This window comes from Muscardinus avellanarius, assembly GCF_963383645.1.
Source record: "Muscardinus avellanarius genome assembly, chromosome: 1".
In the NCBI taxonomy this organism is placed as follows: domain Eukaryota; kingdom Metazoa; phylum Chordata; class Mammalia; order Rodentia; family Gliridae; genus Muscardinus; species Muscardinus avellanarius.
In genome coordinates this window covers 152,611,095-152,635,707 of record NC_137786.1, presented here as the reverse complement: position 1 = coordinate 152,635,707, position 24,613 = coordinate 152,611,095, and the positions used below count along the sequence as shown (strand labels likewise).

Below are 24,613 nucleotides of genomic sequence, written 5' to 3'. Positions count from 1 at the left end.
TATTTATTCCTTTATTTTGAGATAATGATTAAAGAATGATTAAATAATTTAGACGTTATATCACTAGTCTGATACTTATTGTAACTCACTCTTTTTCATGACAATCCTGAATTAATTAACTGAAGACAATGCTTATCCCTCCCCCACTTTTGCCTTGTGAGAACTACTTCACATGCCTAACTTCATTTACTGTGAAAGTCTTTGACCTTGAAATACAATGGGCTGGCTCTTACATTGCATAGCAAAGAATATGAACTGATTATGAGTATTAAATTGTAGAGAATTTTTCCCTTACTTGAAAAGTTATGGGCCAGGCACCACGATGCTTGCCTAAAATCCCAGCTACTTGGGTGGCCAAGACAGGAGGACAGCAAGTTTCAGGCCAGCCTGGGCAACTCTTTTGCTCTTTGAGACTGTCTCTAAAAGCAAAAAGGGCTGGATGTAGCTCAGTGGTGGAGTGTACCTGGGTACAATCCTGAATACAAAAAAAAGTTACCATCAGAGAACATGTGGGAAAAATAGTAATGGTGTATACAGTTTTATTTTTCAGTTATCTTTCTCTTCTCATGCATTTTCATCTTGAAAATACCGAGAGACCCTCAACTATCTTGCTTAAATATTGCCCAACTTCATGTTTTAGCATTTCTGGAGTTTTCATGTGGGCCTTCATCTTGGTCTTTATAATCAGTGCCTAGTAGCTGTTGCGGTGAAATATGTTGGTTGGGGTGTGTGAATGTTATGGGCGTGGGGAAACTGTTCCTGGGGTCCCGGAGACAATTTCCCTCAAACCACAACAAAACCCAGAAAAAGACCGAAAAGCAGAAAAACCGCGGGTTCTTGTCCTGAGCTAATGGTAAAAACACATCAGCCCGGACTCTTGCTGAAGATTTAAAGAAGTTTATTAGAAAGATAGAAATACAGAAGATAGTTACAGCCCCATGCCGGCATGGGGGTGTTCAAATGAATGCCCCACCAAGATACAGCACATGGACCAGACTTTTTATACCCATGACCTCCATCTTGTTTACATAATTCTGATGTAGTAGTATATGTAGTAGTAAACGTCCTTGTAAGGTTCCTCCTCCAGCAAGGTTTGGCAGGGTGTTTCCTTCTTTTAGCTAAGTCAATCTAAGTTACAATAGCTGTTTGCTTGAAGAAGCCAAGCCTTTCTCTCTCCAGGTCTGCCATTTTGACACAATTATTTCTGAAATATATCTATCAATAATCAGAGCTTTCTCACATCTTCCTAAGCCATTCCCACCTTTAGCTCCTAGACTTTATTAGGCGTGGCCATTTTGCCAGATGCAAACTCAAGAGACTGAGTATTTTGAAGATAACAGGCCATATATGTGCCCAGGGAATGAGAAACTAAGCTAGAGAGACTGATTTTTTATTTCACACTTATTTTTTTTTTTTTTTTTGCGGGTCTGGAGATTGAACCCAGGGACATTCTACCTCTGAGCTACACCCCATGCCTATTTTTTATTCTTTATTTTGAAACAGGGTTTCCCTAAGTTGCGGAGGACCTCACTAAGTAGCTGAGGCTGTCCATGAACTGTGATCTTCCTGTCTCAGCCTCCAGAATGCTAGGATTACAAGTGTGCGCCACCACACCTGGCTTTATTTCACACTTTTCTAATAGAGACAATAGAAATCTATTTTAAAAGCTAGCTTTTTATGGGGTTAGGGTTTTTTTGGTTTGCAAAAAAGGGAAAGTCAGTTGAAGTGGTGTAGTATATGCTATTTGTTTTGTTAAGTTTTTAGCTTTTTGAGGTTAGGTTATAGATAATGCTTTTTTTTTTTTTAATTGACAGTGTTAGATACACCACTGTTCAGTAAGTTTGTTGAAGAATAAAATATGAAAATACACCATGACTCATTGAGTCCATAATATAATTTTTTGTTTGTTTTGTGTTACTGGGGATGGAACCCAAAGGCATTCTACCTCTGAGCTACACCCCCAGGCTAATTTTATTTGTTTGTTTATTTGTTTGCTTATTTATTTATTTATTTATTTATTTATTTATTTATTGGTGGTACTGGGGTTCCTGGAAACCCTTCTAACTCTGGGCTACACTCCCAGACCTATTTTATACTTCTTTATTTGGAAACAGGGTCTCCTAAGCCAGCACCTCTGGCTTTGAACCTGTGTGATCCTCCTGTCTCCGCCTCCCAAGCGCAGGGATTACAAGTAGGCACCACCACGCCCGGCTTATTCTTTATTTTGAAACAGGATCTCACTGTGTTGTAAAAGGCCTCACTAATACTTTTTATATATTAATATCTCTAAGATTGGATGAGTCTTATAATTTAACATCTTAGAATGCACAAACTATTGGAAACATTTATAGCACCTAAGGTCTCTAGTACTTGAGGAACTAATGATAAGTTTTGAGGTAAGCCAAAAAATATGAGGGAAGAAGAGCTGAAAGCCGCATAAACCTATAGTCAATTTTTAAATTTTATGGTAACCTAATCATTGACTCTGTGCTGTTTATTAAAGCCTGGCATAAACCATGTGTATGATTCATATGAAAAGTCTCTTATTATTTGCAGCAATAAAATAATTAGAGACACTATGCCCTCTAAAGTGTGAGAAACTACAGCCAAAACAAATTGACACAGTTGGAATTCCTCAGTTCTGGTTGCTAAATAACAGTCTTTACTATTTAAAGTGTGAGCAAGCAGTTGCTAATTACATAAGATCAATAAAATATTGTTACAGTATAAATAGCAAAATGTTTTAGGTGAGTGAGCTTTAGTTTGCGTTTAGTTGTTAAATAAATGATTAAAATTTGTCATGCTTTCTGATCAGTATAATTAATCATTCCACAATATTAAAAATGCTTTAAGTGTATGAGTATTTTCTTCAAAGCCACTTATGGGCTTTTATAATAACAATTCCCTATAACTATATAATACATTGCAGTTAAATAATTAAAATGGTTATTTAATGAGGATACAGTAAGATCTATAAGAATAGTCATTTTAGTAAAAATGATAAATGCCAAATTATAAGCAGTTTGGTGAAAATGAGATGTTTTTTTTTTGTTTAATATTAATACAAGTTCAGTGTGGTAGAACTGAAGGTTTAAAAGGAATGTCCAGAAGTTATTTAAGTTATTATAGAAATAGGTTTTACCTGAATTTGAGAGATTCAGATTCAGTCCTCATTTTGTGGCCTATATAAGTCACTGAACATTGGGCCTTAACTTTCTCATCTGTAAAATGGAGTTGTTTATCTGTATAGTTTATTTCTCCAGTAGGGTTCCAGTTAGGCAAGAGGTATAAATGTAATTTGAAAAATCTTATCATGTGTATTTAAGGGGGTAGGATGGCTGTAGTAAATCAAATTACTCAACACTTGGAATTTAGAAAAGAACAGAAAGTGTTTTATAGTATATCCCACCCAAATCACCATCTCTGTTACATACTTCAAACATGGAGGAGGGGGTGGCTCTAATGGTATATAATAAGATCTGCAATTTTAAAATGCAGTTTTTCCAAAATAGTCTCTAAACTTGCTTTAGTGTTTCAAAATAGGGCAGGAGTACAGAAAAATGAAGTCTGTAAACATGGGGAATAATGAATTTATTGAGAATGGCTCACAGAAAACATTGTGCAAATGGAGAATAATGATCTTTGTGCCCTTACTTTTTTGGCAACCCAGGCTCTACCAAGTTTCATAGTGTCCTTTGTTGTTTCCTTTGGGAAGAATGAGGCACAGTGCCAGTGTCCTTCCATCTCGTCCATCCCAGGCAGTGGTTTATGTTCTTGCCTTTCAGTTGCCATTCATTATGAAATATTTCCAGACTTAAAGAGAACATTAGTCTCATTGCTATGTGAAAAATTCTTTTTGCTATAAAACTGTACTCTATATATGTAGCCATGATATCATACACTTTTATTCAGTCAAAGTAAAATCAATGAAAGTATAGTAGTGAATACCCAGATATGATGTTACAGAACAAACCGAACTTAAGCTATACTCATATTTTAAACTCATCACTACGCTTGTCACTCCATTTAAGTTGTGCTTGAAAAATTTAAAGGTTCCTGTGTGTGAGTTTGTTTTTTTGCTAATAATATTGGGTATGGGAATATTTTTCATAAGAAACGCTGAAATGCAAATACCTATTGGATACTCAGATAATATATATATATATATATATATATATATATATATATATATATATATATATATATATTGACGCTGGGGTCTAAAGCCAGTGTTGTTCTACAACTCTGAACTATAACCCCAGCCCTTTTTATTATTTTTTATTTTGAAACTGTCTTTTTATGTTACTGAGGGTCTTATTAAGTTCTTGAGGCTATCCTTCAACCTGCGACCCTTCTGTCTCAGCCTTCTAAGTACTGGGATTACAGGTGTGTGCCATCATCACACCTGACCAGATAATACTTTATTGAATTTGTAATAAAGTACTTTATTTGAATTTGAACTCAAATATTGAAGGCAATGTAGGTGTCCCATAACTGCATGGTATGAAACAGCTAATAAGGAAATGCACTTAAGTAAGTGTTGAATTCATCTTTTGGAACAGATCAATTTAACTAGAATGGTGTTGCACTGTTTTTTTTTTCTTAATTGACAGGCACTTCAGTTGCATTAAAAATACTGCCATGTTGTAATGATGAGTTGTTATGTTTTTAGGTCCAGAGAGTCAGGCTGTATGTCGTGTAGCAACCAAGAGCCAAGAACTAACATATCTTTGTGGCCTTTGGATACGTTTTTAAAAAGCATATAATACTAATTGTGACACTTAATCAAGCTCTTCCTATGTGCTGAGCTGAACCTTTACAGGTTAATTGTAATTGGTCACCTCTGTCTTATGAATTTCATCATACCTATAAAATGAAAGAATGTTGTCCCGATTTGGTAGATAGGTAAATTGGAGAGTTTAAATAACTTGTCCACTAACAAAACTGAGAGTTTAACTAGTGTCCTGACACTAAAATACTATTATAGTTATTTAAAAAATGAGACCTTTTTGTAATTAGAAGATGATCCAAGGGAATGGAAAGTCATGCTAGATTTCTTTCTACTTTTGCTCATGAAACTTAAAAAAAATTTTAACCAAACGCTCACTCCACCACACTTAATGAGACCACCAGAACCATTTTTAGAGTAGATTTCTTCTAAGACAGTACTGAGATTTTATGTTAGCAGGTAAAATATCTGGGTTGCTTTTGTCAGCAGCCACTGCTGGAGTGTTTTGTTTGTTTGTTTGTTTTTTTGGTCAAGGATTCTGAAATCCAAGAAACTTCTAGCCATTCTGTCTGGCTCCAGGGATCTCATCTATTTGATTTGACGCCTAGATTATTAAGTATATTGGTTTGCTTGGACATAGTACCTTTTATAGTCATGGGAAAGTCTGTATCTGGTCACTTTAAAAAAAAAATCTCTAGCCGGGCGTGGTGGCACACGCTTGTAATCCCTGTACATGGGAGGCAGAGACAAGAGGATCACGCAGGTTCGAAGCCAGCTGCGCTGGCTTTAAGAGAACCTGTTTCCAAATAAAAAGTATAAAATAGGTCTGGGAGTCTAGCCCGTAGGTAGAAGGGCTTCCAGGAACCCCAGTACCACCACCACCACCAAAAAAAAAAAAATCTCTAATAGTTCTGAAAAGGCTTTAGCTAAGCTTTCCTTGTGTAGGAATCTTGACTTCTGTTTTGTTTATTGACAGCATACTATTGTCAGGGTCTTATTTGGATTCAGTAAAGGCTGGGGAGGCGCTTTGCTCTCCATGGGCTCATTGTTTAGGGAGGGTTAGAGGATATAGAAACCAGTAAGTATAATAAAAATGCAAAAATACCTAGAGTATTTCAGTAGACACTTAAGCAGGAGTTGATTACAGTAAATGTAATACTCTAAAAATTTCTCTTGAAGTACATCTAATATCAGAGAAAAGAAAATGTACCTTCAGTAGTTTGGGGACAGCTTTGACTGGTTGCCTACATGAAACTATTAAAAGGTTGTAGCATCGCCGGGCGTGGTGGCGCACGCTTGTAATCCCCGCGCTTGGGAGGCAGAGACAGGAGGATCGCGCAGGTTCGAAGCCAGCCGTGCGCACTGGCTTAGGAGACCCTGTTTCCAAATAAAAATGTAAAAATAGGTCTGGGAGTGTAGCCCAGAGGTAGAAGGGCTTCCAGGAACCCCAGTACTACCCAAAAAAAAAAAAAAAAAAAGGTTGTAGCATCAAGCAGATACATTAAAGCTTTCAGAATTCCTGACTATATACCATAAAGCATATAGTATTTGGTATCTGTAAGTCAGATATATTGCCCTGACAGGATAATATAAAGTAGCTTTATTATTAATCTGTTAAGAGACAGGTCTTAATGTATTTTTTAAAGGAATAAAGAAATTTACTAGTCTATTAAGACTAGATCTTATTATCTTAATGATATCAGCCACTGCAAAGTGTAATGCAACTTAAAGGTGCTGGACATATGCCTGTCTAATTGAAGACATTTGTAGGTTACAGCAGAGACAAAGGGCAATTGACTCTCTGGATGCTGGGAGAGTTAAGATTAGATTAGTTTCTTTGGCTGAATTTTGAGTGTGCAAAGAATAGTTTTAGAGAAAGGATAGGTTAACAAAGCATGGAGGAAAGATGATGTGTTTCAGTAGCCTAATGATAGCAACTTAGTGTGATGCTTTAAAAGGAAATTAAACTAGTCATCTTGTGATTCAACAACAAATATATTTGGCATATGATACCAAGAGGGGTGAGATAGGAAAAGGAAGCAAGTCATAAGAGTTGGCAGTAGGCTGATATGTGACCTGAAAGATAAGGTGACACCAAATCCCTTCCAAAGTCATTATCTTGGATAGACAGATATGTTTTGTAATCAAGAGTAAAATGGGCTGAAACTGAGGCTGGAATACTGAGGCTTTCTACTATTGAGTAAAAGTGGGGACACCAGGATTTTTGGCTAAGAGAGTAAGTTATAAAAGCTCAGCAAACAGTGGGAAATACATAATAGGGCTGGGGAAGAGATAATGCTTGATTAGGTAGACCAGGAAGCTTGTGTAAAACATGCTAGGACATTCCTCTGTTTACTGACAAGCTTAGCAAAACTATAAAGTCTTCTGTGTTGTGTAGTTCAGTATTTCCTAGTTTAAAAAAAAAAAAGGCCGGGGATTATTTTGCAAAATTTTACTTGGGGTTCTAGCATCTAAACTTACATAAGAACTTAGGCGTTTTCTCCTTTATGGATGCACAGATAGGACTTAAACAGACCAAATCTTGTGGAACAACACGTGATTAAAAGACACATCTTTTTGAGATTGAGAGTCTGAGAAGAGAAATCTCAAGGGAGGCAGGAAAGGAAGAAAATCCAGAGAAACTGCAGAATGCCACTGTATCTTTACCCTTTTCTTTCAAATCCCTTCTCCCTTCAACCAGGGAAAGAAGATGGATGGTTTATTTCATCCTTTGAACTTGCTATTTTTAACTTCGGTTGTAGCAATAATGAAGTCTTTGTGGGTTTTCATTTTTAATTTTTATGGAATTTTTAGCTTTCCATAAAAAAGCTAGAATCTGGGTAGAATCTGGCCAAGTGTTGGTTCCTATTTGTTTTTTTTAGGCTGGAATCTTCTGAAACAGCTTGCCAAACACATAACATTTATGGGATTATGAACTGTTTGGTCTTCATTAGAGGCCAGTGCCACTATTTATTTTCACTGAAGCTCTCCTGAAGATAGTAATTTAATACACAGATTAAATATGTTATGCTTACAATAAAAATATTTCATGTTCTGTATTTGCCATCATAATAAACAATGTTTTAATAGTTAACATTTCTTGAGAATCAGTATTTTTTATTTCTGTTCTGTCTGAGACCTTGAGTTAAGCCAGTGTCATGTAATATTCATGGTAGTCTTGCAGGAGGATAGTATCTTCCTTTTGTACATGAGGAATCTGAGATTCAAAGAAGCTTGTTTGAAATAAACTGCACTAAGTGGTAGTTCCTGGCTTGATAAACCATATCCAACTCTTGTGTATACTTAATTGGTGACATAAAGGAATGATTGTTTCTTACTGAAGAACTTCTTCCCAGATCTGACAACTTTCACCACATAAAGGCTTTATAGTTTATCACTAAAAACAGATGCTTTGACTTCTAGTACCTGCCAGAAGGGTGAATGTGTCCTCTGCAAAACAGGATGCAGAATATATACCTGAATATATACCTGGTTTCGATATTAATGAGACAATCTCAAACTAGGCTAATTGTTTCACCAAATTTAAAGTGCCAAAACAGAGCTGAGCTTGGTGATATACACCTTAGGAGGCTGAAACAGGAAGATTGCAGGACCCAGGCCAGTCTCAGTAACTTAGCAAGGCTCTCAGAAACTTAGTGAGACCCTATTTCAAAATAAAAAATAAAAAGGGCTGAAGGTGTAGCTCAGAGGTAGAATGTTCCTGGGTTTAAAACCCAGTACCATTAAAAAAAAAGTTCCAAAATAACCAAGAGTTTCTGTTTTAGAATGCAACATGTTAATTTGATGGCTTAGAATAATGAGGAACAATGTCAGGGCCCTATTGCCCACTGTTAATTATGTCTCCAGTGGCCTTCCATGGACCAGGCTCATTGCTGTATGGCAATATTTCTCAGTTCTTCAAGGAAAGATAATTCCTTGATTTCATCTCAGTAAGTTAACTCAATTTCACTTTATTTCTCCAAGCATTTATTGACTACCACATACCATGCTTGTTCTGGGTTTTCTTTATGAAAGTTTTTCTTTAATTGTTAATATCAAACAATCATTATTTTCTAGTCACATATAAAGTACAAAACAGCAAAGTTGCTTTTTTAGAGCTGTGTTCAAATAAAAGCCATAGAACATTTTTTTATTGACATGTTCTCATTGTTTCTCTTGTATAGTGCCACACTCAGTATTCTTTTCCTCAAAATCTTCTCCATCTAACAATCTGACATTCCTAGTTCTAAGAGAACACTAAAAACCTAACTGCACTTATTAAAAACCAAGGCTCGTTTTGTGGTTCTTTGACATATCCTGCTATGTAATGTGCTGTATGTTTTTTTTTATTAAATTAAAACTTGTGGTTATACTCGTGTGTGTTCCAATACCATGAGCTTTTTAGTAATTTATCTCTAGTGGATGCTTAACATTATGAATACTCTGGCAATTGGTTTTTCATTTATCTTTCTCTTTTTCTTTCTTTCTCTCATTTTATGTATTAAGGCAAAAGAACAACATATACCTATTCTCAGGAAGCTTAAAGCCTAGAACATTATTTAGTTATGAAAGTGTAGGAATGAGTGTACATTTTCTTTGGCTTTTAGTATGATGCTTCATAATGACCACTTTTTGTACATTTTCTGATAGTTTCTTTCATACTAAGCATAGCTAGTGTTTTAAATATATTACCATATATGGATTCTTGCTTAGATTTTATATAAGCAGGTGAGGAAATAATTAAATGTTCTCTAAAGGCTCACACCTTTCTCTGTCAAAGGATGTTTGTCATCCACTTTGGGAAATGGAAGACCTATCCAGATTAGAGATGGCTCTCTGATTCAGGATAATTAATTACTTTTCAGAGCTTTGGTACTTTAGGTTTGTGTATGAATTAAGTACATAAGAATTTTGAAATAATAAAACAACTTACCAACACTATTGCTTTTTTATCATAAAGCATATTAGAGATTCTTGTCAGTAATAAAACATATCAATCAGTAAGCCAAACATGAAAAGGAGGGAGCTGGGGAAGGGCTAAATGAATGGTGATGTGTGTGCATATGTGCCTCTACCATCTTGTACCCCATTAAGATGTATGATTACAGTGTACCAATTAAAAAAAAAGCCATATTAAGTACATGCAGGAATATAAAAGGGAAAAATGAAATGTGAAAGACATCCAGGTGCTGTGTGTATGTCCTTTTCTTTCAGAAACTGTTGTTTTAATAATTGAGCTCCTGTTGCTTATAGGATACTGTGCTGAATATTTGGATAGTGTTCACAAATGATATTGCCTACCATTAATATACTGTTTAAAATAAAGTGGACGATTACACATAAAATGTAGTGGATTAGGTTCATTCATAACTAAGTTGGAAGGTAAAATAGAGACATTATCACAAGAGTAACAGTATATGGTGGGCAGGCTAAAGAAAGAGGTGAGGTCAGATTGGAAGGAATCAGGAAGGCTTTGGGAGGAAATTGGGACTTGTGAGATATTGTAAAGAAGGAATCACTCCGAGTAGGTGGAATAGCAATTAAAACTAATATAAAGGCAGTGGTTTGCTTCAGATAATCAAGCAAATGTGGTTAGACATGTAGATGGAAGCGCCCTTTGGAAGCTTCTGGACATATCATTACCTTAGCCTTGCTGGTACATTGCTGCATTGCTCCACTCTCTGCCCTTACTGATTCCTTTGTCTTCCACAGCAGCATGGCACTGTGTGGAGGAGGATTAGGGGGCAGTTCCCTGGGTGAACTTCTAGTTCTGCTCTTGTGTTACCTTGGAGAAATCACTTTCTCTCTAACGCAGCTTCTTCTTCTGTGAGAGTGAGATAACTAGCTCTGATGGCCATGGAGGAGTAAGGGGTTACTTTATATTAAATGCTTGGAAAAATGTCAGGTACTAAGTGCAATCTGTGCTGCTACTGTTGTTAACCTCTATAGGAGAACTTATTGACTGCCTTCTTATGTGATTAATTACATGCCTCATACTCTTACTGGACTGTGCCCTTTTAGAGAGAGGACTCAGTCCTATTTTTAACCTTTGTATTCCCATTGCTTTATGCTGTCTGATTTTTGCATGCTAGTGTCAAGATGATAATTCTACAATAGGTACAGCTGGACATACTGCTCCTATTAATCTTACTTAAATCTAATCCTGGAGAAACTGAATTTCAGGAAGGACTGCCTTATACCCACAGGTTGACTGGTTATACTTGTTTCCACAGAAATATAGCTAACATTGTAAAGGTCAATCCATTAATACTTAAAAAATAACAGGTAGACCTCAACTTGTAAGTTCATGTGCAGGAAAATTTATAATTAAATATTTACAGGTGTTTTTCTTATGAAATGCACTTTTAGTGTTTTGTTAGTATCATTGAATCATGGGTGCTCCATATTATCTCATTGATACAAAATATTGTTGACTATTTATAGCTCGGTATAATTTCTTCCAAGTTATAAAGTGAGCACATAGGGAGCCAGTCTGTGCTTCACCTACAGATGAGGCAGATGGGAAGGATGTGGAGTGTGTGGTACTTATAGCATCTTTACTACATTGCTCACTAGAGAACAAATGCTGTTCCTATACCATCACTGTAGAATGTGGCTCTGGTGGCTCAAACTGGAATTATTTTTCTAGTTTAAGTATTAATAAGAGGTAGTAATAGAAGGACATACCTCTGCCTAAACTGGATCCCTTGCTTGCTATGGTTTATACACTCAATTAAAAAAAAATTTTTTACTTAAGAGAAGATGTTGATTTCACTACTGTTTGTTGTGATCCTTTAAAATAGAACAATACATTTAAAAAATCTAGTTAGGTTTTAAGATAAAGGCCCTTCTATTCTGATGTGAATCAACTTTATTTAAAAACAGCAGTATTTTGTTTTGTGCATCTGATTGTAATTTAGAAATGTGAGCCAGACAATTAGAGAATAGTGTGTTTTATCTACTTTTAGCACAGGAGATTGAACCCAGGGCCTTGTGCTTGCTATGCATGTGGTCCTCCACAGAGTGACATGTACAACTCATGTGATTTTGAATCAGTGAAATATGTTAGGCTTCCTAGTTCAGAACTGCATCCTCTGTAGGAGATGGAACCAAGATTAAAAGCAGAAGGTGGAGTCCTCATTTACTGTAATTGAACAGTGTTACTGCCAGAAAATATAAGTTCTTTACATTGATGATGTTTTTGATATTATGGTTACTTGGAAATTTGGAAAATGAGAATAAATAGAAGGAAGATAAAGAACCCAAAACTTGTCATATTTTATGCCCTTTCTTTATTCTTGCAATTATCATTAGAACTGGGTGAGGACCACACTCTTGTATAATCCTATCTTTCATGCTTTCAGGAAGGCTGTGAAGAGATCATTCATGCATTTTAATTCCACTGGGTGTTGAAATAGACACTTATCTCTTGCACAGAAACACTGCATAATGATACTGTTGCAGCTTGATTACTTTGCAGTGCACTAAGAGAAATTGGAAACTGCTATCAACAGACTATTTTCTTGAGTACTTTCCAAGATTATCATGATCTACCTTCACAATTGAACTTTTTATTTTCTAAGATGTTCAACATGAAAATAACCAACATGTTTTGAGAACTTACTGTGTGTCTGGCACTATTCTAAGTTCTTCATCTAATATTAACTCCTTTGCTCCTCACAGTGAACTGGAGAGGTAGATTCTATTCCACTTAACATATGAAGATACTGAACTTTAGAGAGGTTATGAAGCCGTGATCAAGCTGCTAGTTATTGGTAGAAGCAGGATTCTGCCTTCAGAGCTCATACTCAGTCACCTGGCACTATCAAGAGGGTGATTTATAAAGGCCCGATGTATTCTTGAGGAATGATTATTACAGTGCATTGACAGTAGTATCTGTGAAAGGACAAAGTAGCTTACCTTTCTCTATCAAGGCCAGAGAAAGTACAGAACAGTCTAGGAAGAAATGGGGGATTTTGTCAGTTGTTCCCTAAGGACAGAACTCCCACATAGCTCATTTGGGTTTGATTTTTGGTGGTAGTGAGAGGAGAGAGAAGGATGGATATTCATTGCAGGACTTGTAGGTATTTTATCTGTCCGTATATGCCATCTCAACTGTGCTGTAGGAATTACTCCTGCAAGCTCAAACCCGGTAGAGCAAAAAGCCTACTTCATATTCCACATGTAAAAGTAAAGTGATGTTGAATTGAATGTTTTTCCCCAAGTCTCAGTGACAGTACTCAAATACAGCTTGGCTTAAAATTTCCTAGGAGTCAGCTTTCTTCTTTTGTCTTGTCATAATATTTGATATAGGTTTTATGATTTTTCTGTCCTTAACCAGAGCTGTGCACTGTCAGATAAATGCATACTTTAACACAGTGCCCTTTGAAAGGCCAGTAAACTTTCCGAGCTGGACTGAATGATAATTACTGGTGCCATTTATTGAGTTGCCTCGTATATACCAGGCACATTTCTCATTTAGTCTTCCTTATAGCCCTGTGAGATAAATATTAATTCTCTGTTGTATAGAGGAGAAAAATGAGCCTCAGGAAGGATGAGTGATTTTCTAAGGCCTCACAGCTAATTGGTGAAGTCTAGTTCTGACAAAGCCCTTGTTTTTTTCATCGAGTAATAATTCACTAAGGAGGCTTGCTTCATCCTTCTTCCTAAAAGTTTAAAGCAGAACTATTCTCTTGAATTGAGTGTACCTCTCAATTAGAATACATAGCTGGTCCCTGAGTAGTTCTGCCTCTTTTGTAGAGATGTTACCCTGCCAGCACCATTCTCTTCCCAGAGCATAATTTTATTTATTTATTTATTTATTTATTTATTGATGATTTAATTTTTAAACCAGAATTAAGAAATATATGTATCTCCAATGAATCTTTAGAACCAAATGAACCAACAGCAACAACAACAAAACCCAGGCTTTCTGAGAGTTAAGGCTTTTAGTTTTCAGAATTGGCCTTGGTGAGTGTGTGATGAGTCCTTCCGTCACAGTGGTACAAAAGATGACCTTCATGTTTGGAGTCCTGTTCACTTCTTAGTGCTGACTTTGATAGGTACTTGAACTTGAGGATTCATAAATGTTGGGGCTGTCAAAGTAAGTCCTGATACATGGGGCTGTGATTGTTCTGTTAATGAAAAATTTGTTCTGATACTTGTTGCAGTGGTAAGGAAGACCTTATTCTGAACTATCACAGTAGGTGTCAAAAAGTTGCATAGGAAAGAGAGATTGGGCTTAAATCTACATACAACAAGAACAAGTGAGGCTTTAGAGCGCTCTTAAAATAGGGTTGGGAGTAGTTGATGGATAGAAAATGACTAAGAAGAGAGACATCAAGGGTAAGGGGGACTAGCAGGGCAAGGAATTAGTCGTCAAAGATGGGGGCGAAAAGTTGGAGCAGATATTGCAGTATCAGGGATTCTTTGTAAGTTAACCTAGGAGGATCCATGCTAAAACTAGACTGTGAATACTTAGTAAGGATAAGGGTTCAAGGTGAAGGCCTGCTCCACAAGAGAGTTTGGAGAAGTTTAACCAAGGTTGGTCAAGGAGAGAGTCTTCATCAGTTCCTACTGCTTGTGTTAAATATAAGGGTTCAGCTATCAGACCTGACCTCAAGCAGGGTGGATACTATTACATGATGTAGAGTGAATTCCAGAAAAAAGTAGTTTTATTACTGTGTCAGGGTGAGTATAAAAGATCCAAGTCTCTGAGAGATGGGACCTTTAAAGTTTCCCAGATGCTACATGGTGAGGCTTATTATTTTTAACTTTATTTAACAAATTTAAATCATACTTATTAAGTACCAGGCACTGTTCTATATCCTTTTGCAAATAATTCTGAGGATAATCCTAGGAGGTGGTTGTGCCATTGTTGCTCCATTTTTTATGTAGGAGGGAACAAGACCCAGAGGAGTTAAATAATGTGCCCAAAGTTATATAGCAAGCAAGTAGGTGGGCGTGGACTTCAACCCAGGCCTCCTAGCTCCATGTGCGTTCTTAATCACTCTGGCAGGTTGCATCCCAGGCTGTTGGCTCCCAGGGATTTATGCCTTGCTTCTGTGGGCTATTTTTCTTTTCCTGCCTAGAAATAAAGAAGACTTCTTTTTTCTGGGTTTAGACTCTGGTCTTCTTTGGAGTGAAGTCAGGATTGGAGTTTGCTTGAGTCTCCTATGAATCACAAAGTTATTTTGTAAACACTTTCAGGTCACCTTTTGCCATCTACATTTAGTCAGTAGTTCATTGGTAAAAGTGCATTCCTTACCTTTCCTAGAGTCTGTACAGAATCCCATTTGGGACCCTTTCTAATCAACATATGGCTTTTTTTCCCCCCTGCCACTCAACCTCAGTTTCAGTTCTCCCTTTTTTTCCCCCAATGAATAGTCTATTTGTGACACATGAATGCTAATTCCTTGATAAAAGCTTTGGTAAATTGACTTCTTCATATTATACTTCTTGCACCAAAACTCTTTCTTAAAGTGGAAAATCTCCTTTGAGAGGGCAGACTCAGTTTCTAAAATACTTATTTTGTAGTTACTTTAAATTTTATATAAATATGCCAAACTGGTACTTTAGTTATTGTTTGATTGTGTGTGTCATACTGGGCATTGAACCAGGGGCACTCCACCACTGAGCTAAGCCCCCAGCCCTTTTCATTTTGAAATAGGATGTCACTAAGTTGCTGAGACTGGCCTAAAACCTTGATTCTCCTATCTCAGCCTCCCACATACTAGGATTAGGCATGCACTGCTGAATCTGGCTCCAAACTGGTATTTTAAAAGCCCTGGTTAATAAGATAACTAGAATCAAAGTTATATAACATTACATGGGGAGACTCTTCAAGTGTTCTGTGGTACCCCAACTTATGATTTTTTTAATCTTTTAATTGCAGATCTATCTATGGCAGTACAGAAATTTTCCCAGTCACTACAAGACTTCCAATTTGAATGTATTGGTGATGCTGAAACAGATGATGAAATTAGTATTGGTGAGTACTGAGTGGGACTTCACTTTTTTCAATTAATTGAGTTCAAATTCATATACCTAAATAATAAACATCTAAACTATTTTCTGGTTTTAATAAATCTGTGTTGGTGATGTTTGGCTTTTTGTGGAGAAGAGGATTATAAATTGTTTTAAAACTAAAACTTTGTGGTTTTTTGCCATAAAGAAATTGCCTAGTCATTCTATAACTCAGGTCAGTACTCTGAGAAAATATAGATAATAATGTTTGTGCTTGCCTCAAAGTGAATCATTTCATTCAAAGATATAAGTTATCGGCCACTTAGTATAAATACACTGGGCACAGGTTTTAAGAGCTATCTTGCTTCCTCCGTCCCCTTAACAATATTGGTTTCTTTTTAACTTGAGCATTTGTTTATAAACAGAGCATGTTTAGTTTCCCCATGTATTAAACTACTGTTATGGCAAGACATAGAACATTACTGAACCTTCCTTTTTTTTTTTTTTTTTTTTTTTTTAGTACTAGGGATGGAACCCAGGGGCATTGTACCTCCGGGCTACACCCTCAGCCCTTTTTTTTTTTTTTTCAAGTATTTTTATTTTTTGAAATAGGGTCTCACAGTTGCGAAGGGTCTCGCTAAGTAGCTGAGGCTGTATGCGTATTGTATGTCTCCCATAGGCTGGGATTACAAGTGTGTGCCACCACGCCCGGCGGGCCTGGCCCTTCTGAATCACATGGTTTCATTTCCTGTAAAATGAAGAGATTGGGTTATGAGATTGCTAAGGTTTTATCTATGAGTTTTTACCGTTTGAAGATCGTATTCGTGTAGCATTCTTTCTTCCATCTTAAAACTTTCCACCAGTTTATAGATGAGAGGTTCACTTATAGGCTAGATTAGAAATGTTTCACATAATCAGAAGACTGTATAGAATATCTGTGGACATTTCAGAAATGACATTAAGTATACCCACTCTCAATGTATAAAAATACAATATTACAAGTACTTAAAATTATCTATGTTCAAACTGCAACATATATACAAAAACCTAATCTTCTTAAGTGTACATTCTGATTCAGTAGGTGCTAGGTGGAAGGTTCTGTTCTGTGTTCCTAACAGCCTTGAAGGTGATGTCAGTGCTGCTAGTCCATGGACTATACTATGTAGCAGGGACATATTATTCCCTCTTGTGCCTCTCCACAATCACATTCCTCTTCTTCCTCGGTCATTTCCTTTTCTTCTATAGTTTTACCAGTTATGTCTATATTTTCAAACAATATATTTTATTGGTTTTGAAAGCCTTAGTGGCAGTTCCAAACCTTTCTATGAAAAGAAAGGGCAAGGGGAGAATAGGGAGCTATTATGGCTTTGTGTATATTTCAGTGTCATGAGATGAAAAAGTCATGGATGTACATTACAGTGATTTTTTTTTTTTTTGTGATACTGGAGATGGAACCCAGAGGCATTCTATCTCTGAGCTATGCCCCCAGCCATATATATTTGGTGGTACTGGGATTCCTGGAAACCCTTCTGCCTCCGGGCTATACTCCCAGACCTATTTTTATATTTTTATTTGGAAACAGGGTCTCTTAAGTCAGAGAGGCTGGCTTCGAACCTGCACGATCCTCCTGTCTCTGCCTCCCAAGCTCGGGGATTGCAAGCGTATGCCACCACGCCAGGCCCTTATTTTGTATTCTTTATTTTGAAACAGGGTCTCACTGAGTTGCAAAGGGCCTCACTAAGGCTATCTGCGTACCACAATCCTCCAGTCTCAGCCTCCCAAATGCTGGGATTACAAGCATGCGCTACTACAGCTGACTGTGAGTACATTTAATAAGCCCCACCTGTGCACTTAAAAATGGTGAGGGTGGAGGTAAAAATGAAGCTACATACTCAGAAAGGAAAAAAGTTTATTGAGATATTTCAAAGACAAGTCACTCTAAATTTAGAGCAGATAAATCATTTGGTACCCTTCTGAGGAATTTATGGCATGGTTTTAATTCTTTTCTGAAAAAATACGTGCTCAGCTATGGCCTCAGATCTTTTATTTTAGATAAATTAATGGAAAAGACTCTAGAATATAGGTTTTGGTTGATGTTAAAATCCTGCAGAACTGGGTAAGAATGTTCAAACCTTGATGGAAAATTAGACTCCTAAAACTGATGGTTTCCTCTAACAGAACCAGAATTGACTGCATGAGATTAAATTGATGTAGGATCATGATTGGGGGTGGGAGGGCAATATTTTCTCCAGGAAAGGAAAGCTCTCAGAAGATAAGTTGCAAGGTGTCGTCTTGCTTATATTCATAAGAGCTGCTTATGGAGAAATGGCTGGACAGAATGCTGAGCCATAAGGAAACTTGGACACGCTGTTTCTACATATTGAAGGTATATCAGGCTTACATGATTATGGACAGGTTGGTGGTTTTCTGAGTCTTCTCAGATCTTAAGTTACTCTGAGGGGAGCATAGAGGTGGCTGGTCTCTGAGCATAGATGGCTCCTTCTGCTTCAATTTGGGATGAAAGGTGGTCGAATTGTGCCTATTAATGAATTTCTAGGAAAAAAGGAGAGCCCTGGCACATGGATTTCCTTTTTCTTTACAGGATTAATGGGGAAGACCACCATTAGTGGTCACGCACCATCAAGATTTGGAACAAAAACATAATTTTGCTATCACTTTTATTTATTTTTTTGCAGTGCTGAGGATCTAACCCAGGGCCTTGTGTATGCTAAGTACATGTTGTACCACTAAATAGCCTTTCCAGCCCATGTACTTATTGGTGTTTGTATCATAAATACTAGCCCCCAGTGTAGCCAGATAAAAGCCTAGATTAAAACCACGTGTAGCGACACACGCTTTTACTCCTAGTACTTGGGAAGCTGAGACAGGAGGATCACAGATTGAAAGCTAGTGTCAGCAACTTAGCAAGGCTCTCAGCAACCTAGTGAGACCCCGTCTTCAAACAATAAATAAAATTAGGCTGACTGTGTAGCTTGAAGGTAAAGTGCCCCCAGCTTCAATTTCCAGCACACTTCCTCAAAAAAGGAAAAGCCTAGATTATGTTAGCAAGGTATAATATATTAGCATTATTATTTAGAAAAGCGCACCTATTCACGTAGCATTTTTTTTCACGTAGTTAACAAAACTAAATTCCATGAAGGTAGAGGCCAAATGTTTTTTTTAATGTTTTTATTGGTAAATTTTAATTTTACATGATAGTGAAATACATATTGATACATTTATACATGCACATTACGTTTTTTATCTGTTTTCTTCCTTGTACTTTTTTTTGCCCTCTCTTCCTCCATTCCCCAGGCCACTTCCACTTCTTCCCTGGGGTTTCTTCTAGTTTTCATGAGGTTCTCTTTGTTTCCCTTTTTCTCTAGTATCTACATATGAGAGAAAACATGCAGCCCATGATTCTCCAAGTCTGGCAGATGTCACTTTACGTGGTGTTCTCCAGTTTCCTCTATTTTCCTGTAAATGACGTAATTTTTTTTTTTTTTTATGGCTGAGTAAAACTCTTTGTATGTACCACATATTTTTTTTATCCATTCATCTGTTCTATAACTTGGCTATTGTGAATTATGCTGCATGGTTTTGCCTGCATCTCTATATTATTGTAACTTTAATTCTTTTGGAATGATACTGAGGATTATCGGTATAGCTGCATCATATGGCAGTTCCATGCTTTGTCTTGGAATAACCTCCATATTGATCTCCATAGTAGTTTTACAACTGCACTAACAATGTATAATTGTCCCTATTTCCCCATACTCTTGCTAGCATTTATTATTTTTTGTAGTTTTATTTATTTATTTTGTATGACAAATGCCCAGGGACATTCTACTTCTAAGATATATACCCTACTCTTTTTTTTGTGTGTGTGGGTCTGGGGATGGACCCCCGAGCTACAGCCCCTGCCCTATTTTTTATTCTTTATTTTGAAACCGGGTCTCACTGAGTTGCAGAGGGCCTCACTAAGTAGCTGAGGCTATCTGTAAACTGTGATCCTCCAGGTCTCAGCCTCCCAAATGCTGCACCCTACTCTTTTTATATTTTGTTTTGAAACAGGGTCTTACTAGGTTGCTGAGAGTCATGCAGAGCTGCCAAGGCTGATCTTAAAACTGTGATCCTTCTGATTGACATTCTGTCTGGAGGGAGATAGAATCTCAGTATAGTTTTGATGTGCATTTCCCTGATTGCATTTCACTGTTGAACATCCCTGTTCTTGGATAGGTAGAATAAATATTGTCATATGGATGTATTACAAATGAAATCTATAGATTAAAAATGCCAATAACATTCTTCATAGAACTAGAAAAAATAGTTCTGAAATTTGTATGGAAGAAAAACAGACCCAGAATAGCCAGAGCAATCCTGAGCAATAAAAATAATCCTGGAGGCATTTAAATTATGCTACAGAATGATAATAATAAGAACAGCATGGTATTGGCAAAAAAAAAAATCATATAACACTGGAACAGAATAGAAGATACAGAGGGAAATCCCCACAGTTATAGCCAACTGATCCTTGATAAAGGTGTTAAATATATGTTAGAGGAAAGACAGGCTTTTTAACAAAAGATTCTGGGGAGCTGGGTGTGGTGGTGCATGCTTGTTATCCCAGTGATTGGGAGGCTGAGACAGGAGGATCGCACAGGTTCAAAGCCAGCCTCAGCTACTTAGTGAGGCTCTCAGCAACTTAGTGAGACCCTGTTTCCAAATAAAGTATGAAATAGATCTGGGAGGATAGTGCGGAGGTAGGAAAGCCCCTGGATTCCACCTCTAGTACCACAGGGGGGAAAAAATAAAAAAATATTCTGGGGAAACTGGATATTAATATATAAAAAGAATGAAACTAGACCCCTCTCTCTTATCCTGCATATAAGTTGACTTTAAATGGGTAAAAACCTAGAAATTGGACCAGAAACATTGAAATTACTAGGAAAAAGAAACCCATAAGACCTACTCTTCAAATTGTAGACTTTGGTAGAGTCTTCCTCAGTAAGATCCCTAAAGCTTAGAAAATAAAATCAAGAATTAATAAATGAAATAGCATCAAATTAGAAAGCTTCTGTGTAACAAAGGAAATAGTCAAGTCCTTGAAGAGAGAACCCACAGAAAGGATAAAAACCATTGCCAGCTTCCCTCTGACAAATGATTAATACCCAGAATACATAAAGAACTCAAAACACTTAACAACAAAAAGCAACTCAATCAATAAAGGGGCAACTGAAGTAAGTAGATATTTCTCAAAAAGATATACAGATGTATGAATTTTTTTTTTCAGGTCTGGGGATTGAACCCAGGGGCATTTGACCTCCGAGCTACACCCCCTGCCCTATTTTTTATTCTTTATTTTGAAACCGGGTCTCACTGAGTTGCAGAGGGCCTCACTAAGTAGCTGAGGCTGCCCACGGACCACGATCCTCTAGATCTCAGCTTCCCGAATGCTGGAATTACAAGTGTGTGCCACCACGCCTGGTGTATGAAAAAAAAAAATAAAAACCATTTTAGTGTTAGCACTTGGCCTAAGGCTTAATTCTCGGATAGGCCTTCAGTTAATTTGTTGAGCAAGTGATATAACTTTCTTAATAAAATTTACTTTTTCTCTATATATGAATATTTTTCTAATGGAAAGACACATATATTTTAATGTTTTCCCTTTGGAAAGAGGTTTACAGCAAAAACCTCTGGGTTTTCAGATAGTATTTTAAAGCCAGGCATGGTTGCACATGCCTGTAATCCCAGTAATTGGGAGGCTGAGACAGGAGAATCACAGGTTTTAGGACAGCCTCAACAAATAGTGAGACGCTGATTAATCTAGCAAGACCCTTTTTCTGTTTTTTTTCTTTTTTTTTCTTTTTTTTAAAATTATTTTTTAAATTGGTGCATTGTAGTCATATATCAATCACATTGGAGTACAAGACTTGAGAGGATATACAAGCACACATCATCCAATTAGCCCTCCTCCAGCCCCCATCCCATTCCCTCCCCCTCCCTCCATCCCACACTTCTTTGGTGATTTACTTTGATACATTTGTTTATGTACCTCCTGCGTTTTAAAGAGGCTCCGTCCTCCCGTATTACATACCCTCTGATTGGTCACATTAGTTGCTTCACTATAGGGCCCTTTCTATAGCTCAACCTCTTCCTGTTGCCCTTTTCCTCCTAGTTATTGCTGATTAAGAGAAGCGTCTGATTTATATTTTCTGCGATATTTCTCTGTGCATGCTGCATTGCAAGTACCAATCCCACTCTTGAAGGTCCCAGTAGTGGCCTGGCTACTCAGTGGACTGATCCAGACCTCGCTGGCTCAAGCAGCGGCCTTGCCTCATGGGAGGCCCCAGTTCTGGTCTCGCTGGCCCCTGAACCGGTCTAACCCCTAAGCTGGCTTTGGTCCCGACCTTGGAGGCCACAGGAGTGAACTTGCCTCACGCCAGGCTCCGATGCTGGCCATTGGCCCCTGCACCGGTCTAACCCCGTGGCAGGATTCCAATCCCGGCCTCGGAGGCCCCAGCACCGGCCTAGCCTCATGGCAGGCTCCAATGCCGGCCTCGTTGGCCCCAGCACCAGCCTAACCCCTCGGCAGGCTCCGATCCCGGCCTCAGAGGCCCCAGCACTGGTCATGCCTCAAGGCAGGCTCCGATGCCGGCCTCGCTGGCCCCAGCACCGGCCTAACCCCTCGGCAGGCTCTTATCCTGGCCTCGGAGGCCCCAGTACCGGCCTTGCCTCAAGGCAGGCTCTGATGCCGGCCTCACTGACCCCAGCAGCGGCCTAACCCCTCGGCAGGCTCCGATCCCGGCCTCGGAGGCCCCAGCACTGGTCATGCCTCACGGCAGGCTCCGATGCCGGCCTCGCTGGCCCCAGCACCGGCCTAACCCCTTGGCAGGCTCCGATCCCGGATTTGGAGGCCCCAGCACTGGTCATGCATCAAGGCAGGCTCCGATGCCGGCCTCGCTGGCCCCAGCACCGGCCTAACCCCTCAGCAGGCTCTTATCCTGGCCTCGGAGGCCCCAGTACCGGCTTTGCCTCACGGCAGGCTCCGATGCCGGCCTCACTGGCCCCAGCACTGGCCTAACCCCTCGGCAGGCTTAGCAAGACCCTTTTTCAAAAATGAAAATAAATTCTGGGAGTGTAGCTCAGAGATAGCATGCCCCTGGGTTCAATTTCCAGTGCTACACACACACACACACACACACACACACACACACACACACACTCACCCAAACCCTAGGTATTATTTTTAGTAGTTTTGTGACTGTTTTTTTTTATCAGATTCAGACATAAGAGTTTATGAGGTAATATCTACTCCATATCCAGGTTGCATCTAGTTGATTTCTTACCTGTTATTTTTAAGAGTACAATCAACATCTTTTTTTTTCAGTCAATATCTTTCTGCATATTGTTTTAATTTCTGTCAAGATTCTTAAAATCTCTCTTAAAATCATGCATGGATATGTTAACCGCAGAAGTTGGGTTTTTAGTCACTTAGCTATGCAGCCTTCCAGCAGATGTTAGGTATTTTCCCAGTTAAGGTGAACATGATACCTCAACAGTGATGATCTCTTTGACTCTTTCTGGTTTGGTTAAATGAACATTGTCGTGTGACTCTTGCAGATTAGATTTGAAAGATTTGGATTGATCAGTAGGTGAAGGCTTATGATAGGCAATAAATATTAAATTGTAATGTTTAATGATTTGAGAAGCATGATAGATTGGAGATTAGTTGGTGAGTAATCTGTAAGGATAAAGTTACTTGCCAATTTTAGATCAGGAGTCTTACTTAAGTACTATGTACTGTGAGTCTGATTTAAATATCAATGCTTTGTTGGGAAAGCCTTAGGGTGAAAAGGTTTTATTATTTATTTAGTGGTGCTAAGGACTGTACGCAGGGCCTTGTGCATGCTATGCACATACTTTACTGCTGAGCCACATTCCTTGCCCTGAGAAAAAAAGATTTATCAGTGGAAATGATTTCTGAAGCAACTAATGTAAAATATAGGTATATTCTTATATTCTAATCATCTGACATTTTTATGATCCACCAATTCATTATGAACAGTTTAAAATACATAAATAATTAAGTAGAACCCAACATGGAGAATTATAAGACATTCCCTACTTTTTGTGTATCAGTGAGACCAATGTGAAAGGCTGGTGTGGATATAGTATCAAGATTACCCTTGAAAATGCTTTAATCACTTGCAGTTCTACATGGGAAAGTACAGCATTTTAGCTATCCTTAGCTTGTGGAAGTCTGGTTTCAGATTCTTCCTTATTTCTCTGATGTTATGTAAGAAAAAGGAAGCAAGGACAGCTGTAACTGCTAGCATTTAGTAGTATCTAGAGCAGTTGGCCAGAATGGTCTTGAGATGTACTGATAACATAACTTCAGAATTTGATGACTTACATGAAAGCTCATCTTCTGTCAGTAAGCCATGACAGTGCAGAGTGCTCTGTAGAGCTGACACTGGCAGGGATAGTGGGGATGGGGCTAGGGGAAGGGCATCAGGAAGAGGGGTGAGATGTTTGTTTCCCATGTACTTGCAGTGGAAGAAGAGGAAATACAAATTTTGAGTAAAGTAATAAAAAAGAACATGGTATTCCAAAGCAGTATAATTTACTAAGTTTTTCTGAGAGTTTGTTAAATGTGTAGGCGTGTAGCTGACCTATTGGCCTTGTGGTGTGTGTGTGTGTGTGTGTGTGTGTGTGTGTGTGTGTGAGAGAGAGAGAGAGAGAGAGAGGGGGGGGAGGGAGGGAGGAGAGGGGAGAAGGGAGAGGGGAGGGGAGAGGGGAGAGGGGAGAGGAGAGAGGAGAGAGGGGAGAGGGGAGAGGAGAGAGGGAGAAAGAGAAGTTTCTGGCTCAGAGGAAGCAAAATATGTCTGTCTGTCTAGGACCCAGTGGGGAATTCCT

The 24,613-nt window shown here is 38.2% G+C and overlaps 1 protein-coding gene across 3 annotated transcripts in view; it reads left to right on the top strand.

The window, feature by feature from the left end:
* Positions 1 to 24,613, top strand: part of ARHGAP42 (Rho GTPase activating protein 42) — a gene marked incomplete at both ends in the record, with an annotated part of 271,441 nt that overhangs the window by 63,056 nt on the left and 183,772 nt on the right. For all 3 annotated transcript variants that reach the window (XM_080701664.1, XM_080701663.1, XM_080701662.1), the window contains one exon: positions 15,624 to 15,719. In XM_080701664.1, the coding sequence (XP_080557790.1) occupies positions 15,624 to 15,719 (96 nt within the window). The remainder of the gene's footprint in view (positions 1 to 15,623; positions 15,720 to 24,613) is intronic.